At 31.3% G+C, this 20,618-nt stretch overlaps 1 protein-coding gene across 4 annotated transcripts in view; it reads left to right on the forward strand.

Moving 5' to 3' along the window:
* Positions 1-20,618, forward strand: part of LOC116769981 (uncharacterized) — a 123,087-nt gene that overhangs the window by 41,525 nt on the left and 60,944 nt on the right. Inside the window, exon 2 of one of the 4 annotated variants that reach the window (XM_032661234.2) lies at positions 13,810-13,922. The exons of the other annotated variants lie outside the window; for them this stretch is intronic. Within the exon in view, the coding sequence (XP_032517125.1) occupies positions 13,850-13,922 (73 nt within the window). The 5' untranslated portion in view covers positions 13,810-13,849. The remainder of the gene's footprint in view (positions 1-13,809; positions 13,923-20,618) is intronic. 4 annotated transcript variants of the gene reach the window in all.

Below are 20,618 nucleotides of genomic sequence, written 5' to 3' on the forward strand. Positions count from 1 at the left end.
AATTAAAACTAACAACATATGTGAATAATCAATACAACTGTACGATATTACGACAAGTATAAATATTACCTTGAATTAATCCTTAGAAATAAATCGCGAAAATTATAGTTTCTTTATATCAAATATTTATACTTAGTATAACAAACTTGTAATTAAAGAAGCGGTAACATCTGCAAAATAATTACGTTTATATGTTAGGTTAATGAATTGGTTTAGCATTTCCAGCGTTGCCGGCAGGACGCATAAAGCAGACGGTTTATTATTTGTCTGACGGTCACGTCTCTACGGAGCTCCGTTGAAGTAAGGGCAAACGAGCTCGTAATGGTACAGAACGGCGCTTTATATTCCAGAAGTATATGTTATTGTGTTCTGTAATTCTGTTTACTTGTATTCGAGTACTTTGCTCTTTACCAGTACGAACTAATAAATTAAGACTTTTTGTTTATTTGAAATTTGAGTACTTAATTTTATCTATTGCGTTGCTGATTGATTTATATAAGAAGAATAAGTAGTTTTGAGATTGTATTTTTTTAAGTGTTGAATTTACTTAAATGAGTTTTACAGTTGTGATGTTTTTGATATGCCGTAATACTTTTCCTATGCTGTGAGAACCATGTGGTGACCTCGAGCCGAAATAAATGAATATTCCTTAAAAGTACTCATCTACCCAATTGTTGACGTCAAACGTTAGATCTTCCTAGTACAGTCGTAAGGTAATGAATCGATGCTAACCAATTATTACTATTTCAGTGAAATGCTGATAATTGGTTGTCTTGATAATGAATGAAACCATATTTATTTATACAAACAAGGTTTTATTTAGTGTTAATCTTAACAAGTCTTTTAAATTTTTCGGGAAACTTTTGGACAATGGAAATAACAAAAAGAAACTAGTCTGATAAAATAAAAAAATCTGTGGCTTATCATACATTGGACCGATAAAGAGGAGCATCGGTACAAGGGTGCAAGGATATATCTCAGACATCAAAAGTAGGAGCGCATCGAAGTCAGCAGTGTGTGAACACACAATGGACAAACCAGGCCACTACTTTCGGTTTGATATACTATAAATCCTCGCTCGTTAAGACAGGTACATACCGAGGTTAATCCTCGAGGCTATTGAAATTAAAAAACATCCCAATTTCAATAGTGAAGATGGCCGGAATCTATCCAGTACCTGGGCCTACGCCTTAAAAATATAAAATCCCATGTCCGTAACTACACCGCAGGACCTCGCGACACCGTAAGCGCATTCTGCCGGCATCCAGAGCAGTACGCCAGAAAATTAAGAAATCGTTGGCGGTAGATGATAAATAACAGGACCAACTGACAAACATTCAGATCTCGTTTGCCCGTGATCACGGTTGCTGAAAAGTAACCGAAACGTCGTGATTATGTAGGTTTTTAAAATAATAAAAACGCGTAGTAAATCCGAAAAATATTAATTTTAATTTCATGAATACTCTCGAAAGTCTTAGATCTCATTAGTCTGCTAAACTGGGTCAACTGTCATAGATAAAAAACTATTTAATTTAGTCAACCACGTGTTGCTAGGAAACTGAATTGGTAAATCATGAGCATTATTACAGTCGAAGTCAGTTCCTAGGCTTAAAATTCAGGGTCAATATTTATACCGAATACACGATTATAACCGACAGTCAAATAATGTCTTATAAAGAAAAGAATAACAATTGTAATCGCTTGATAGGAAAATAAATTTCAAATGAATAGTAGTCTTAAAATAAATTTCAAATGAATAGTAGTTCTTTCAAATGAATAATAGTCTTAAAATCGTCGAAAAAGTTGAATAGAATACTTTATTCGTTGTTTCTATCCCTTGTACTTAGTTGATTCTCCCTAGACTTTTTATTTAAGCAATTTTTTTCTAGAAGTAGATCACTTGTTTTGTTCAGTTTTATGCCAATAAAATCATACATTCCAATCGTATGATCTAGATAAAATATCTTTTTCAAGTCTCGTTCTTTTGAGATGGATTCAGTAAGTATTGTGACGTTAGTACGTTGAGCATTGTTTTGCGTAGTTTTGAGTGAAAACGTCCCGTTCCCCGTCTCTCCGCCATCTTTATGCGTGATCTGTTTACAAAACAATCTCGTCTTCGTGACCTTAGTGGAAATGTCGCTATCCGATGACGGTTACTGTGAAACATCTCTTGTCGTTTGTGTGAGTCGTTACACCATCGTCCGCAGCGCTATTTAGAGTACGCTTATTTAACATATTGTTATAACAGAGTACTCCATATATACAAATAAAGTTATCATTATCATGACCATGTTTATTATTACATTTAAATTTTGTTCTTTATAAGCACGCAATGATATTCTTATGCAGTAAATTGAAGGCGAAATTGATTTTCTTGTTATGATTGTAAACAACAAGTTTAGTTGATCATAAATAGACATCGAAAGTATATAACAGTCTGAGGGTTTTATGATTAAACAGCGGCACAGCATTTCATTTAAATTAAAATACTCGGGGAAAGCGCTTCAATCACCAGCAGGATATTAGCTATTACACTGTCAATTCCTATACTATATAGCTTTAATTACAGTTAGTTAGTTTGTACTTATTTATGTGATCGGCTGTATTGCGGGAGGGAGAATCTAATTAATGTCTTTCGTGCAACGCGTGACAAATGACGTCGAAGACACCTTTGTCTTTTGACCTTGCCAAAGCGACCCCGCGCCGTTTGACGGCTATTGCGGGTCAAACTATATATTCATTATATAGCACGTAAAACGAATTAAGTTCCTAGTTGATTCCTCAATACGTCCGTGTATGTGATTTATACAGTCTGTCAGTGTTTTTACGATCCAACTTTGAACTCTAAGAAGAATCCTCATAAATATTCCGTATTATCCAGCTATTTCATTTATTTTTGCTTAATCTTTGACAGTTGATATGTCTTTGTGTTGGGGACATTTGATATTGTTAAACTTTTATTGATATGATAAATGTGATTTTTATTAAGGTCGGATATTGTTTTAAGAAATTGAGATCAATAAGTAATTATATATAAATAATATGAGACAATTCGGATCGGGTGTCAAATATTAGTTGACCTCCGTTCTCGTTGATGTTAAACTGACCTTAATCCGACAAGAAACGCTCTCTCTCGTGGTACGCTCTTAATCTTAACACATTTAATATAATATTTTAATTGCATTTTCATTCTGCAACTTGTGATCTTTGAGTGGAAAGATATATCTCGTAATGTGATATTGCAAGAGCTCTTATTATCGCAATGAGTTGCATGTTCTTAATGACAGAGAAAACTTAGTTTACGCGTTCAAAACTTTTTTTTTTATTTATATTTTTGTTGCATAGTAAAATTTACCGTTGTAAGTATAAACAGTGAAATTAAAGCTGTTGATATTATGAATGATATATGATATTTAAGAAAACAAATTTATTTTGACTTATATACTTTATAATGATGTAAGTAACAAGTTGTTAAAGCATTTTTCATGGTCGGTAGTCGCTCAAACTTATTTGGTATCTGAAATTTTGAACGACAATTCATACATTGTCGTAATACTGAGATTTATATTATATTACAATGTTGAGTAAAGCATATAATGTTTCTTATAGAACTGTGTGGTTTTGATATTTTAAATACTCATTTTGACTGTAAGTTGTTTATATATATTTTTTTCGATTTTTATGTGTAAACAATTAAATTATGTTATTATTTTTTTTCAAAAATAATCAGAAATGTGTAAAATTTAAGACCGTTTGGCAATAACATACGTTGTATTGTATATAACCCGCCGTGTATAATATAAGGTGTGCTGTGTTAAGTATGGAAAAATATAAATATGTACGGTGACACGAAGCCTCTGTTATATCAGAATGTTTTATATTCCGACCTTGTGCCCACGCCGAAGGCTGCCAGCTATGCTCACTATACTTATTAGTCTCCATAAGATGAATGTTTGAAATAGTTACATGATATTTACAACACTAAATTTGATTATTTTTGTACGACTTTTGATTCGCAAGTTATCTTTAATTATACGTACATACATGAAATAAACGTTTAGTGAAATTCGAATAGCTCATAGTAATTGATAGAAATCAATTATATCTAGCAATCTATATATCCAATTTTACAGATTGCAATGCTAATATTCAATATGAATATCAACATGAAAAAATCTATAAGTTGATAGTTTAATCAGAAAGATTTGATGATCATCACAAAGTTTGGTATTTAATACCGTGTGTTTGTTTGGTTGAATTATAGCAGAAAGTGTATGCGTCATATAAGTACTTACACTTTACATTCTGTCTCACAGTAATCATAGCACTCGGATCTAAATATCAATTATGTTCAATATTTTAATAATTCAAATGTACGTAAAGACCGGCCGTGTTTTTCCACACTTGTGGGTCGGCCAAAGGTTGCAACGAGTTATTTTTTTTTTACTGGCTTTGTGTACATTTTAATTATAATCTGTGTGTTTTTTCTCCACACCGGACTTATTTACTAAGATATATTTTCATAATTTTATGAATATTACGATGTTCATTAATTTGCCTAATTATACTATTGTGTTAACATTCGACGTTTTGTACGATTTCTTGCACGAGTATTGTCGTAAATAATTTATACTATGTAACTACATATATATTGTACGGAGGATAATGTTCATAATAAATTAGTTGTCTAGTGTTTTGGTTGTAATATGTAAGGGAAAACATATCGATGAAAGATTATTATAATGATGCTACTACCGTTTCATTTTATTTTATTTTGTTTAAATTTGTTTGTATTTTAATACCATCTGTATATTTATAAATACATTTAATATGATAGCAACTAGTTGTAGTCAATTGAAACAATTTAATTTTCCACGCGACCTCCACTAGAACAATTCATCTTATCAAATGACCTCCTTCCTAACCTTTGATAAAAAAACGTCTTATTCACTAAATGTCACAAAGAAAAACGAACTATATACGTCATTGTGTTAAGGTTTATTTTGAAATGGAATTTCCATTAATATTTTCCTGTGTTATCGTTCGTTTCGTGTTTGAGCTGTATCGGTTCATGAATTTGTAATTGCTCTTAATCACCGCTCTTATTTAAGCCTTGAATTTTCTCTAATATACTAATTCTACGAACTCGGTTCATTTCTAAGATACTTTTTTAATATTCTAAAAACAGATTAGTTTATCATTTCAAGGAATCATCAAAACTCCAAAATGGAATGTTTATTTTTTTGCCATTTCAATTTTAAATCTCATATTTTAAACAGAAGTGTCATTTAAAAAAAGAAATTCATTTAAATAATTCAATATGAATGACCGCGCTATCATCATATTGTTACTTGAAGGCGTTTTTTACAACATAAATTTGGTTGTACGGAAATAGAAACGAATATGTTATTCAAATTGCTTAATTTACTTTAAACAACAGTTCTATTTACTTGTCTTATCTTACGGTCTGTACCGTTTTCATAGTCTTAAGTATCTCGATGGTGTTACCGGATATTTTAGGATAAACACTAGTGACTTTGTAATCATTTTAAAAATATTTATAAAGTGGTTAAATTTAAGAGTTGTTATCTATAACACCTGATATATAGAAAAGTGTTTATTTATATATATATATATATATATATATATATATATATATATATATAAGTTTACTAAATAGTTGGATGAGAAAAATAAGTTGTAACATTATAAGGCTTTTGTTGTAAGTCAGCACTTAAAGATGTATCTAATATTGATTTAATTGTAACACAAACTATGTATGAGTCATGGGTAAGCTTCGGAATTAAAGGAGATACGATAGGAGCTCTGTTCAGTTAGTAATCAACTAGTACGTAGAAAGCATACTCATTAGATATAAAGTGATATCTTCAAAAACGATCGTCTGTAAATAATGGAACATGTGATTGGCGTTATATTTTCACAGATCAAGACCAGAACATTGTCTGACCCGGTACAGTTTGACCGATAATCACCTTAAGATAGCAAGGACTAACGTCTGAAGCAGTCAATAAATCTAGAATCGAACGAGTACCTGCTATTGACTGAGATAACTTATCTTTCCTTAGTTATTGCCTATATAAAACGATCAGGGCTTTAGAAAGTGAAGAAAATAGCAACAGCAATAAGGAAATACTAGTAGATTAAGGTGACCTAATAGTGTCCACTGTCAGCTAAGGATTTTAATGAATACAGTTGCATTTATAATACTACAAAAATAAATTACGACCTCTTATTAATAAGATTGTTTTAATATTAATTGAATATAATCATGCGAAATATCATTGACAAATACGTAATCAAGGTCCCGCCTACGTGAGCATCTCGCTATGTAACGTTTATGTTATCGTCATACAAAATACAATGGCATTATATATTATTTAGTGTGCGATTGAAAACTAGCAACCATGCGGGTTAAGGTCAACTGGGTACTGATTTAAAGCCTTTGACATCTGCCATACGGTAAACTGTGGATGAGTCTATACAGACGTCTTAATTAATTCTGATGTGTTATTGCCATTCAGAAGAATAGTTTGATTTTTTTTTTGTTTGACTTATGTATATACAAATGGAAGGTATTCTAAATATTGAATGAATGAATGAATTTAATTATACAAGTTTTATATTTATATATAGTTAGCTTTACCACGAGATAAGTAATATTGGTTATACTATAAGTTAAGAGAAGGCAAGAGTATCAACATAAAATTCTTATAGAGGTTAAAAAACAATATCCAATATACCTTAGTCATTATATAACATGAGATATAAAATATAATTTTATCTATACTCGCGATGCACACATTAACTTAATTTATTTTATATTCATGTACTGTCAGCTGGAATCAGTTATTGATGTTCTGACCTTGGCATGTACGGGTCGCAGGTCACCACTGGTAATATTTACTTTGATGACTACCTCTTCCATGTTTACTCCTAGTTCAAGGGCAACGTTGATATCGTTAGGAAAAACACCAAGCAACGTAACCATGCTATTGATTTATAATAAAATTGTTAAATTTATTTATTATTAAATTGATATATATTTTTAATAATTTTTATTATTATTATTATTTTTTATATGAATTTAAACATATTCTATGTACATGTATACTCATATAAATGAAGACTAGATTATTATAAGGTATAGTTTACATCTGGTGATAATTAATATCTACGGAGTAATTACGTTTGTTGCGCTCGTGACCTGTTTCGATCTGATCTCCGGCCATGTTAAAAATGAATTAGATGATGTATCAAGACCGAGGTGAAACGAACGTTATACGCTGATACAAATAAAATAATGTTTAATATTATTATTATAATGTAGGAGTTTGTTATTTGAGTATATATAAGAAATATATTATTTAAATGTAGTCATTATTATTCAGAAAGAGTAGAAAGACGACCTGTCAATCTATAGATACAGAACTGTTACTAGTCAAGTTTAAGTTACTGTTAGTGTTGTAAAGCTATGTGAATTGTATCAATTAAACCATTTTTGTCACTTTCAATAACCAAAGCGCTTAAGGGTGTTTCACGCAGAAACTGAAACTACAATAAATTATGTGATAAATATTGCGGGATAATGTTATTAAAATAAAACTTGATAATCATTACATTTTTGTATCTGTTATATTTGAAACAGATCTTATAAAAAGGTAATGGTCGTAATTTTTTGTGTATATATTATAAAAATCCTTAGGAGAATCTGTGGTCGCCACCTCCACAGTGACCTCTGAGCTCAGAGGTCACGATGTTACGTCTGTGTTAGAGGTGATAAATGTGTTAATGTGTTTGTTCACATTTGTTGATCGTTTGCATTAGTACAGGAGCGCTTCAACTCTATACCATAATATATATGTATATTTATAAGATCTCAGCGGGGGTCTGACAGTGCATACATATGTATTGGAAAAATAAATGAAGTCCAATGTATTTTTTTTTTTAATACATAACTTTATAAAACGATCGATTTCAATAACGGAAGATTGAAGCTGGAATTACTCCAACATAGTTTAACGACACCATAAAAGGCAATTAGTTAATAAATTTCTAATATCACCTAACAGCATCTACTATCTACTGAGAGTATCAAAGTTATTAAGAGTACACTGTTATACTGTGGCTGGTGGAAAAAACTTGTCTTTTATTGCTTATTACAATAATAGTCCCCCCAAGATATTGTTTATTTACTTCTTGGTATGTATGGTGACACATTGACGTAAAGTAAATGTACACATATAATAAGACATCATAATGAATTGAGATAATTTTTATAATTGGCTATCTCATCGACCTTTGACAGATTTTGGGGAATCACAGGACCAAGTAATAGTAAGGACAATAATCTTTGTAAATTATTATTGGTAGCCGACAGTTTGTTCCGACAGCAATAATAAAGAGTATAAAAAAATCACATATCAGGCTGCTAGTCATTACATAATATGAAATATAAATTAATAGATGTTCTAATAAAATGGATGCATATTTTTAATCACGCATAAGACTTCGACTATTATATGACATCAAGATACCAGTACTTTCATTAAATCACTATTTTACTAATGCTCTGTGCCTTCAATGCACACTTAGAGTTTAGTAGATTCAAGAATGCAATTATCTGTACAACACGAAGCCGCATTGTGTATGATGTCATAACTATGATTTAAACATTATTAATCCGACCTTGCAAATGTATTTAAACAAAAAAAAAAGCAAAGGTTTGGTGCAATAAACAATTAAAAATTTTGTTATATATACTTGACCGCAGTATAGAAGGTCAGCGAATGTCCCACTTGATATTATATACTCGATATGTTATTTTTAATACCACAGAAATAAAGAAAAGAGAATTACATTTTGTTTATATGGTTGAAAGTAAATTATAATAAAAACATTCGATAACGTTGAGCTGGCTGTGGTATTGTCTTGTCGAGGATTCGGTAGTTGACCGAAACTTAAACGTTTTGTATTGTAATGAAAGGATGCCGATCTCAGACGGACGTCTAAAATACCGCTTTAAGATGCCAATATATTTATATGCTATGAAAAAGATTTATTGTCTCAATGAGTGCATATGTTATATAGATACAAAAGTCAATTTTTGTGTAATTTCCATTGAGTCCAATTTCAAATGAATAAAAATTGAAAAATTTACCGGAATGTCGGTTTTAATTTTTTTTAAACGAATAAAAGATCAATGTTCCTTCAATGCTAAACACATTATTGTATGAAAAAATCCAATATTAAACTCTAACTTATTATAAAGTAAGTTGTAGTGTAATAATAACCGCAACATTTGTCTAGTTCGGTGTGTGTTGCGTGTGTTTATTTGGTGCTTTGTCCATATGCTAATGAATAGTGGTCGGTCACCGCTGTGACACGGAGCGAAGGTCGCGTGTAGGACGAACGGACGAATGTAGAGTTTTAGCGTTCAACCAATGTAATATTTGCACGCGATTCTGCACCTTATTGTATTTTAATTGAAAATAGAAATTTAATTAAATCTAACCCATCGGTTGAAAAGTGAGCGCTAAGTTGTGTATAATTGTTTCGTTAGTAATAATATAAGTTTGTATTAATAATAATTTTACATGGTTTAACGCTTTTTGCAGCTATATTTGATTTATTCAGTATTAACATGAATGACAAAAAACATATTGACTTTTTTATGAAGCACACTTTTAATTCAAATTTCATTTTATGTAAGTGTAAACTTAAAATAATATCAAGTTAACTAGAATACGTTGTTAGTTATCTCCGTTAAATATACTTTGAGCCATATCATATATAAGTAGCGACTTGAAGCGGTTTCGTGCTATAGTAACTAATAAATTAAAAATATTTATTGAATAGTTCATAACACGAAAGACACCTGAGACCTAGTTAAAGAACAAAAGGCAACTACCCGGAGTCGAACCTTGGCCTGACCTCAGCTCATCCTCGCTCTACATGCACCATTGTTCCGTATGAACATTATTTTAAACACTGGCATGTGTAGTTTATGTTAATAAAATATTACATAAATAGAAATACACGCTGTTAAGAGGTGTATAAGTGTCAAGACGATCTCTTTCATATCGTTCCACAACACCAATGAAATACACATATGTATTCGTTAACCGTATACAAATTAAGATAAAATTCTCTAAAATAAGATTTATTCTTACAGACAATTACCTTTGAACACACTATCGAATAAATATAGTTAAAATGTTATCTCTAAACGGAACGATTTTAAAATAACATTTGAACTTCTTTTAAATGAATAAAACTCGCGAAAATCTTAGATCTCATTATTTGAACTTCTTGTTTGTTACTGAAGAAAACAGCATAACTTTAACAATTTCTGTCAGAAATGCGTGGAATCAACTTAAGAATGGAATAATTAATGAAACACGTTTAGAAGTTTATTCAAAAACTATGTTTTGTTATATTTCAGCAACTGGTCCTAACTTTTTCATTAGAAGATTAGAATATAAGTATTACAATGTTTTTATATAATTTTTAAATAGATTTCCATAGAAATTTTACAGAATATAATCTCATCCCTTTTTTAAATACACGCAGATACTACTTTAAGTGCAAATCCATACATTGAGCGATCGTAAAATGTTTTAAGGCAATGGCTTTATTAGGTTTTATGTTATTTTGATGTTCTCCAGATATAGGATTAAATTTCTAAAGCAACATGTACCTAGCTGTTAACATCTTAATATTCTATCGTCTCCTAATGATAATTAATTATGTTCAATACAATCATCAATCCAAACGTAATAAATATGGACGCTTACATCGTCTTAATTAGACATCACTACACAATTTCTACTTGGCTTTCATTAATATGTTGATTGTTTTTCAATCTGCGTGTCTTTATACTGATGAATAAAAGCCGAAATGACTTTGTACGTACGTTTTCTCGATTCGATCATCATATAGTACTTTCTGCAACATCAAGGTATTAAGATAACAAAAAGGGAATTACACGTTTCGAGGCTCTCAATTCGTCTCAATTCTTAGTATGAACAATGATGACATCAGTTACATTAATGATGTTTATTTTGTCTTTTGATATTATTATTTATACAATTTGGACAGTATGTTATTTATAACCGGCCATTGTTTTAGTTTTAATTCAGGGACTAGGGACTTTGTCCCAAAGAATTAAAATAGCTGCTTCAATTTTGGTAGGATTTGTGTATTGAATAGGATTTTTAAAAAGAAAATACAGGAATAAGCGATTTTTTTTAATTATATAAAACTATGTTTATATTTAATTAATAATCAGTTTAATGTATGATGATGTTTATAATAATAATGATATAACATGGACCACAGTCGATGTAACGTACCAATAGACAATAGTACCAGCTCGTGAGTTTGATGTAAAGTAAATAGTATTATGATTCATTGCCCTCCGATCCCAGTACACTGGCTCTAATAAATCATATCATTAACGGACCCCCTCTTTGATCAGCCGCTTACCTTCGACCCTATCATTAATATTGAACATGCAACTAACGTTACAACATTAATGAATTACTTGTAAAGTGTAATGCAATAATGTATGGATGTTGGGCTTTTGAACTTGATGTCGCTGGAATCTATAGCGAATATACTGTTTCCTGCCTATTAAAACTTTAAACGCTGAATATATATCATTATATGTAAGCTATACAATATTAAATTAACAATATATGTATTTAGTTAAATATGATTCAGTGAATCGATATCATCTTTATTAGAAGGTGTCATAACGTTCGCTGTTATGAGGCGTTTGAATTCATGTCAAAGGTGAGTTGTTTAGTATAAGCGCCAATTACAGTCCATCCACGCGTCATCAGAAAAAACATTGTACAGAAAATAATGATAAAAACAAATTGAAACTCGCCAAGACTGATTTGAATGTTATAACATGAACATAGAGTATATGTCTTTGCATTGAATGTGAGGCAATTTTATTTTATAACTCAATTTAACTCTGTGGAAATATCCCAACGGGGCGGAGTAACTGTTGGACATGGTTTTATCTGCGGCGGCGGCGGCTATTTCCTTGAAATATAATAGCATAAAGTTCTATCGGGCTATACCACCATTGTTTCGGTTCACTAATCATTTAAAATGTTAGGGAACCTACCGCGGCCCAGACAAACATATAATTTATAGCCAGCTGGACCGTTACTTATCAAGTTGTTATAATTTATCACGTCTTAATAGTATCGAAGACGATTGTTTTAAATAGTGCTAATATTTTATCAGTTTTGTTTTATCTGAATATAATGTTTATCATATGAATAGACTTCAGCGTCGAGGGAAATAAGCATTTAAATTAATGACGGGAGTTGACAAACAGACATATATTTCATTTTGTTACAATAATATTGGATTTTTCTCTTCGTTCCTGTTAGCAAAAAAATTCTGCATCGATTAGAGTGTATCGCAATAATGTAAGACGTCAATGGAATCGGCTCTTTAGCCGCTAGAAGTCATCTAATTAGTTGGTCTTGCACGACTCCATCGGTTCGTAACAGTCCCAGTGGCCGCGCTGTCGACGGTGGTCCCCCACATAATTGGTATCGCTTTCTACACATTACACTTTAGCTGCGCTCGTTTAAAATTTTTTTCTTCGTAGCATTTTATTGCCATTTTTTTTATTGTTAATTTTTTTTATTGCTGTTTTGCACCTCTTTAATGTATCGTAGTGTATGTATCTGATGGTATTGGAAAATGAACAGAAAATTTTGTTTCTCCTTTTTCGTAAAGGACTTTCATTACAATTTTAACAAAAATAGTGAAATTGTTATAAAATATTAAACTTAAAAGTCTTATTCTTCTCTATACCGTTAATCAGATTCAGCCATATGCGAACGGTGAACGTAAAAAAAATGCCATGCGATTTAAAGATCGTGACTATCGTGACAACATAACTGTCGGTCAAATTAAAAACACACTATTCGCTATCACCAGCTCGCGTGTTCTCTAATGGAGCCACAGAAAAAGCCTCAATTACGAGCAATTGATGAGTGCAACCGAGTTTAAAATCTCGGGCGCACGACCGCGACACCTGGCGGAGAGAATACGCCCTCACAAGACAACAGCATGCGCATCTACATTGCAATGATAACAACGCGAATCATGAGCTAGGTGTAGGTTGCACATATGGATTGACAGTTTCGTTAAACCTACATTTGTCGTTGATAAACCTAGTGGCAACTTTACTAATAGATGTCTTCAAACGGCATTCCTTTATAATAATTTCATAAAATTATCGCTAGTAAGTGTAATAAACTCTGTAATTGTCCGCATGATCTGACCGTTGACGATCGATTTTAACGGTTAGACCGCACTAGTGATTATCAGCACCTACTGTGTACTGTAGTTAAAAAGTAACCGCGAAAAGACGGAATACCGACGGCCACAGCCTCTACAAAAGCTACGAATCATCCATAGTTTTTCTCATAGTTATTACACGGGCAACCAAGCTCGAGTTGATATAGTTTTTTCTTGTGACGGCTTTTATTTTTTCAAAAAAAATTAAATTATTTTAATTGTAGTCGGGACGCGGTTCAGTGACTATATGCACTTCGGAATTTGAATGATCTTGGACCGAATTTAATGTAAGTAGATGTTTTAATTTTAATATCGTATGATAAATACGTATATTGATCATGATATATCTTGTCTAATTGATTGATTTTAGACGAATATCATATTGTACTATACTATAGTGAAACTTAACCAAATAGTATATGTAAGGGTTGTCAAATTGATGATAACTGTTATCGGTAGGGTGGGGCGATGTGAGTGCCCATGATCCAAGGCCGGTCTGATGCTGGCATCCCTGACACGACGAGACCTTGACGCTGAGACGCCGGTCATTTGGCCAGCGTGGTGTTACTCAGGTATCATTAGGATTAGGATTGTCTGATATATACGATGGAAGTGGTATATAAAATACAAACACGTTGAAAGTAAAAATATGAAAGTTTGTCAATTGTTATGTATGTATAATTAATTAAACTGATATAAATTATAATCAGTGTGAGACCTAAACAGTGTTCGAATTTGATAAAAATTTTATTTATAAAAGTAGGAAAACCAACATCGATGTTATTGTTAGTACATAACAGAGTATTATATTGTGGATACCGTTGATTTTGCATAAAGCATTGCATCATTTATTACGGGCTCAAGAAACCTGAAGTCCATTTAGTACAAGCGACAGGTGAGCTGGGAAGCGAATAATGCATATCTAGTGAACTCAGACGTTCAATCAAACGGTAGCAGAAGTGCGGGGGTGAGGCGGGCCGCTGACTGCACGGGTGAGGTACGGATAGTTAGTTAGTCAAGGCGGGTTATCACGCTGTGGGTGGCTCGGCAGGTGACCATTTCCATACTTCCGTGCCTCACGACTCTCTGAAACATTTTTTAAGGTGTAGATTTGTATGTATAGTAATGATCCTTGTTAATATTTTGACGTTCCCGTCTCGTAACTCGCTCCGGTGTGGTTCATTTGAATGCGATAATGATTTACTACTTACAGAATATGTAGTTCGAGAACATTACGTATTCGTTTAAAGATACATTTAAGTTAAATATTGAACGTTATATAAAATGATGATGATGTTACTTTTACGACACAAAATCTTGATGAAATTATCCGTTAACAGTTTTTGGGGAAATTTACTGTGAAAAGTAGTTAAATACTTAAGAAGGTAAACTAAGCTACTTAGAGCGTGATGGACCCATAAGTGGGTAATCACCAAAAATGCTTCTAAAGTACCTATTTATGAAATGTTAACTTATTTTTGTAAAGAAATTGAAGTTAATGGCCGTTATGTTCTCTATAGACTATTCTTTGATAAGAGTATTTGTTGATTATTTCGCTATTTTTGAAATATGCTGTATGTACCTAGTATAACAACAAAGCCATACAAAGACAAAGTATAAATAAAAATATATTACACAAAAAGTTACCAGTGGAATGATGAAAATCTGTATAAAAATATATTGATGGATACTAAATGTCAATATTCAAAATTTCATATTATATTATAGTTGAATGATAAACAAACGATATGAATGCATTTCATGGTACGAGGAAATATCATCAGAGATTACTGCGAATTTATAAATTACAAAACCAAATCCAGCTAAGCATTGGTTCATTGTGAATCTAAAGGAAATTCAATCATGTCATCTCTGTAACAGATTTACTACTGGAAACCCGTTTATTTAATATTAATGTTGGAACAGCAAATTCTAAATTTACACGATCCAGGAACCGCTTGATTGTTTGAGAACAAATACAAGTCTTGTATATAAGTAAATACCCTCCGTTTAGTTGGTAACGAATCGTTCTTTTGTTTAGTTTGGATTTACAACTATCACATAAGTACAAACAATTGAAACTATCATTTGAATGGGTTTTTAATTAAACTGAAGAGTTTATTTTTATGTCTGTATTTCATAATATTGCAACCTTATGTTATAATGATGTTTTGTGCGATATTGTATGTTTTTATTTTTTGTTTACATTTCTTTATAAGCAGTCCAAAAGTTGTATCTAGATATTGAGGGATACTTAAAAGGATACTTACTTTAAAGGTAACTAATTCTACCATCTTCTGTAGTGATAACTTTAGCACTTATATACTTTTTAAGGTTTAGTTAATACCAGCAGTATGAGAATGAATGGTCACGTTGGCAAGAGACTGAAGCAAAATTATCAATAGACGGTTTCATTTAATCGTTTACAGAACATCGCGTATGTCAATTAAAAACTATTGTTAGTAATAATTATTTAAAATATGATGTACTTAATGATTCTAAGCTTAACGTCATTTATATTCTCATATTTATTGGGAATTCTTATGATAGTGGACTAGCCCTATCTGGATATTTGTTATATATACTATGTACTTAACAATTGGTTTTATAATTTATAATTAGAGCCTTAACATGTTTTATGTGATGTTCAGTGTTTTATTACTTAATGAAAACTCTTATGAGGGAAACTAGCGCCCTCTGTATGATGTTGTAACTTACCCCCACCTAAATATGTTACCTTTGAATACTATAAATAGGATGTATGTATGTGCTAGACTGGGAATTCTGTTACGAGTTGTGGAGCAATAAACATCTAAGTGAAAGTGCTGCCTAAATTTATTTGTAACACTATATATGAAAGAAAAATTTAAAGGTCTTTATGACTACCTTGAAGATGCGAACTTGAGATTTGGGCACAGTCATCGAATACAATTGTAACAATATTTATACATGTATATATATACAATATAGTTATTCAATTGCCATCAGGAGTCATATTTTTTTTTTAACAATTCTCAGGAAGTATAATATAATTTTAATGTTCGATCATTAATGTTTTAATTATTATGGCGCCAAGCGACATTTATGACTTATTTATACGTTTATTTAGTTCACATTATTGAGATTACAGTTATTATTTATTACTTTGTTTAGGGTTCTGTGGTCCTTATATAAAAATTGCAATTTTCAATATTTATATGTATATGGAAAAAAATATGTATCAGGAAGAGCTTTATAAGAAAAACTGACGTTCCAATATACCTATTTATAATTCTTATGTATAAGTTACTATCGTTATTTGATATGTGTGTTAAGTGTAACATTTAAAACAATTTGCGGTAGCTGTTACAATTGAATTTAACAGTGGAATTTATCAAAAGCAAGTGCATGTATTTATCAGTTGGCTACATGACTCCCAGTCTAATGAACCCTGGCACGGATCCCATTTGAATACGACCTTACTTATTAATACAGCCTGTCGGAAATAATGTAAAGCCATTAACATAATAAAACGGTATTGTAATACGGTAACTAGACGGTCAGAGTTATTCTAAATTTTAAACTAATGTATTCAGTGTTTTGCATTGGAATTTACAATTTTTTTTTAAATAAGATGTTCTTTTCGTTGTAACATTATTTTTGTAACTACTTTAGTAAAAATAAGGAGTTTTGTTATTATTTTTTAATGTATGATATGTTTATATTATTGTTTGTCTGTAATGTTGTAATGGAGTGGTTGTTAACTAATACATGACAGTTAAATACATTTCAAAGCAATAGCAAGTGATAGAAGCATTACATTGATAATGGGATGACATAAGTTATTGAATCAGTATCGGGTTTGCGTGTGTAAATCCGTGTACATTAGACTTGCTAATGTGTGCGTGGGCTGCGCACGCGCCACTCCTCTGAACTATTATCATATTATATGTCATCTGTAACATGTAATAACAATTTATTATTAATATTATTATTATTTCGCCGGAAAAACCAACATACATTATACATTCATACTGTTATTTATAACTCTAATATAACATTTGCTTGAAAAAAATTTGGAGCAACTTTTCATTCGGACCACCTAGAAAGTATCAAATTTCGAATAGCAAACTCATAAATTTTGTGTTTATTTGAGACACTTTAAATATCTCATTTATATCTAGCGGGACATCGGTTGTACATACGTCAGAAATGAAATTCCTTAGTTTGATATATTTGTTATGTGAAACATTTTTGTTTTTATTAGGTACATATAATAATATTTAAAAATTTCTTCGGTTGGATTCAAACCGCAAAGCGCTACCGGATAATTTTATAGAGACTATCATAACATAAAGTAAGTATTTTTATTTAATACAATTAAAAGCTCAATGATAAGGTTTTTTTTGGCGGATAAATTGGTTCGAAATGATAACGACTGACCGAATATTTTAAAAGAAATCATAATAAATATTTACACAAATTAAGAATTCTTTTTCATTTTCGTTTTTTAATGCCTCATGCAGTTTCTCTTGGTATTTAGTTAACGTTAGGTTTGAATCCAATCTATTCCGATATGTTTATTTATTTTTAAACTGTTATATACTAGATAAGTAATTTATGATGTCGTTTGGCTATAATAAGTGTCAATATTTTATGATGTCAATATTTCATAATGAGAATTCATTACTATTCAAGAATAAATATATAAGGAATTATTTCGTACTATAATAAATTGAAATACTTTTTATCTAATGAAAACAAAAGCTTTTTTCTCGTACGACGTATGTTAATGAATGCGGAACCCTTGAGCATTGCTTATTTTTGCACTTCTGTTTTTTAAAATGCATCGAAAGTAACCCTAATGACCTCGAGCGAACCCGTCCACTGTATCCAGAGTGTTCTTTTTATATTTATTTATTTATTTTTTTGTTGCTCAAAAGCCGCGGTTCCGAGCCGATGGCTTTTGTTCGCCTTTTTACGATCGTCGCGTAAATTCGATATGTTTACGATATAAATATTACAGTATAAGTAGCCCCCGGTACAATTTACGTTCGCTCTGTAGCGAGTTATAGAGATCCCAAATGAAAATTATACTTACAGCGTCATGTACACACAACTGACAGCCTGTTATAACGCGACGCAATGACAAAATAAATATTATAACGACATTAAGGTTAACTGTTCGGAATGCATTTGTGGTTTTCATCTCGATATATATAATATAATTGTTGGTTTGTGTTTTTAATACATATTTGTTTGTTATATTTTAGGCGAATTTATTTCCTGTATGAAATTAAATATTTCAAATTGTTTATATTTTTTTAATGTAGATTGTTGAAATCTTTTATTTTGCACCGTTCACATTGAAACAGTAAAATGTACAGCTATAATGTTTTAATCTTAATTATTCAGCGTTAGATCAGATTGATTGATAGTATTGCCGGAGTTCGCGAGGTAATTACACTTTAAGTACATTCAGATTTCTAATAAGTCATTAATTAAACTCACTAGTCCGACTTACTTTATGCTTACTGTTGATAGAAATTAAGATAATTTTTAGTCCATTAAAGCGCACATCGAAATTATAGTAATAAATATAAATCTATAACAATTAATTAACAACATAATCAATTAATTAAAACGGTAATAAAATGACTCGATACTATGTGCAATAAATAACGAATACATACATACACACGTAGTTAGAGAGGGTAACGTAATGAACTTGTGATTTGTTCTGAGAATTGAGGAAAAGATTATCCATAAAATTGTTGATGAATGGTTTGTCATCAAGATACACAGGTGGTGAAGTAAATTGAAAGGTTTAAAATGTGTTTAGTATTTGATAACTCTAACTATAGTATAGTAAGAATCTTAAAATTCCAAGTTTAGGTACATTTAACTTATCTAGGGCACAAACGTGACGTTGAAGACTTGAAAATTGGAAAGTAAAGGGAATATATCACATTGACAAAGAGACGTTCATCATTTATCGCACGTTTATCATAGAAAACAAAATATGTTACAGCTCAGCTAAATGTTCGAGAACAATCTCATCGTGCATTAAAGACACGCGTGGCAAAATTTTGATTGTCCTACAAATTATATTTACGACACGAATAAGTATTTTGCGAAATATTCTGGATGCTATGGAAAAGTGTATTTTACTATAAATATGTAAGGTTTTGATTTGGAATTGTTTGCATAATATATGATCCTATTTTTTAAGTTGAGATAAGATCGCCAACAAATGTTAACGACGTTGCTCAATTTAAATGTCGCTTACCGGACACAGACGAGAGACACGGGATTCACAGATTTATTTATTATGATTAATAATTTATTTTGGTATAATGTCATAGTTTATTTTATTTATTCTAATTTATTATATTGTATTTTACTTTTCTATATGTATTTTATTATATTAATGGAAAACCCATTAATCTTATTTCATTTTAAATTTTAACACATTCGATACAAAACATATCCGAGTCTGCACGCGATTCTCTAGAACGAATTGGAAATGAGGTGCGCCCGCGCAGGCAAGGATTCGTTGATAGTGCATGGCAGCGGGTCAAGTCCAAAATCATCTGCAAAAATTTGTATACAGATATTTATTATTATTCATGAGACTTGTTTAGAAATAATCCATCCGCGTAAACATTTTAAAGCAACCAATTCATGAACATGTAATTAAAACGTTGATAATTTCAGATTTGAAACTCGGTTTGCCTGAAATGACATACATACGTACCAACATATGTGTGTGGAATTTCAAAGCTCGTTAAAATATGATTATAAAGTTGCGAAAAAAGAAAGTAATTGTCGTTGAATAGATTGCATTCTCCGTACATACCAATAATGTCCGCAAAGCGACCGCACTCAATAAATTGACTCTTGGAATGCTGAAAGAAAACCGAGCGAGACATTAGGGTAGCGGCGATTATAACCCACGCGTCGTACACGCGTGCCCGCTCGCTAATCGCGCGTGTCTAATAAACGACCGTCTATAAAGCAGGTTGTATGTATCTCGGGTCGGCTTGCGTTTGACGTTTGTCATATAAAAATATGAACAGCGAATTATCCCAGACATATCAGTGTTATTTAATTTGTATAACGTTTTATTGATAGCACAAGTTCTAAGTCGTATATATATATATATATTTTTTTTCAAGTCAAGTTATTAGAGCAAGGTGTGTCTGACTGAAATAACGAGCTGTACAGATGAGTTAGATCTATCAGTGTGAACGAACTTTCGTTTTATACGTAACACGTAAAAGATTTCA

The sequence above is a fragment of the Danaus plexippus genome, assembly GCF_018135715.1.
Source record: "Danaus plexippus chromosome 13 unlocalized genomic scaffold, MEX_DaPlex mxdp_15, whole genome shotgun sequence".
Taxonomy (NCBI): Eukaryota; Metazoa; Arthropoda; class Insecta; order Lepidoptera; family Nymphalidae; genus Danaus; species Danaus plexippus.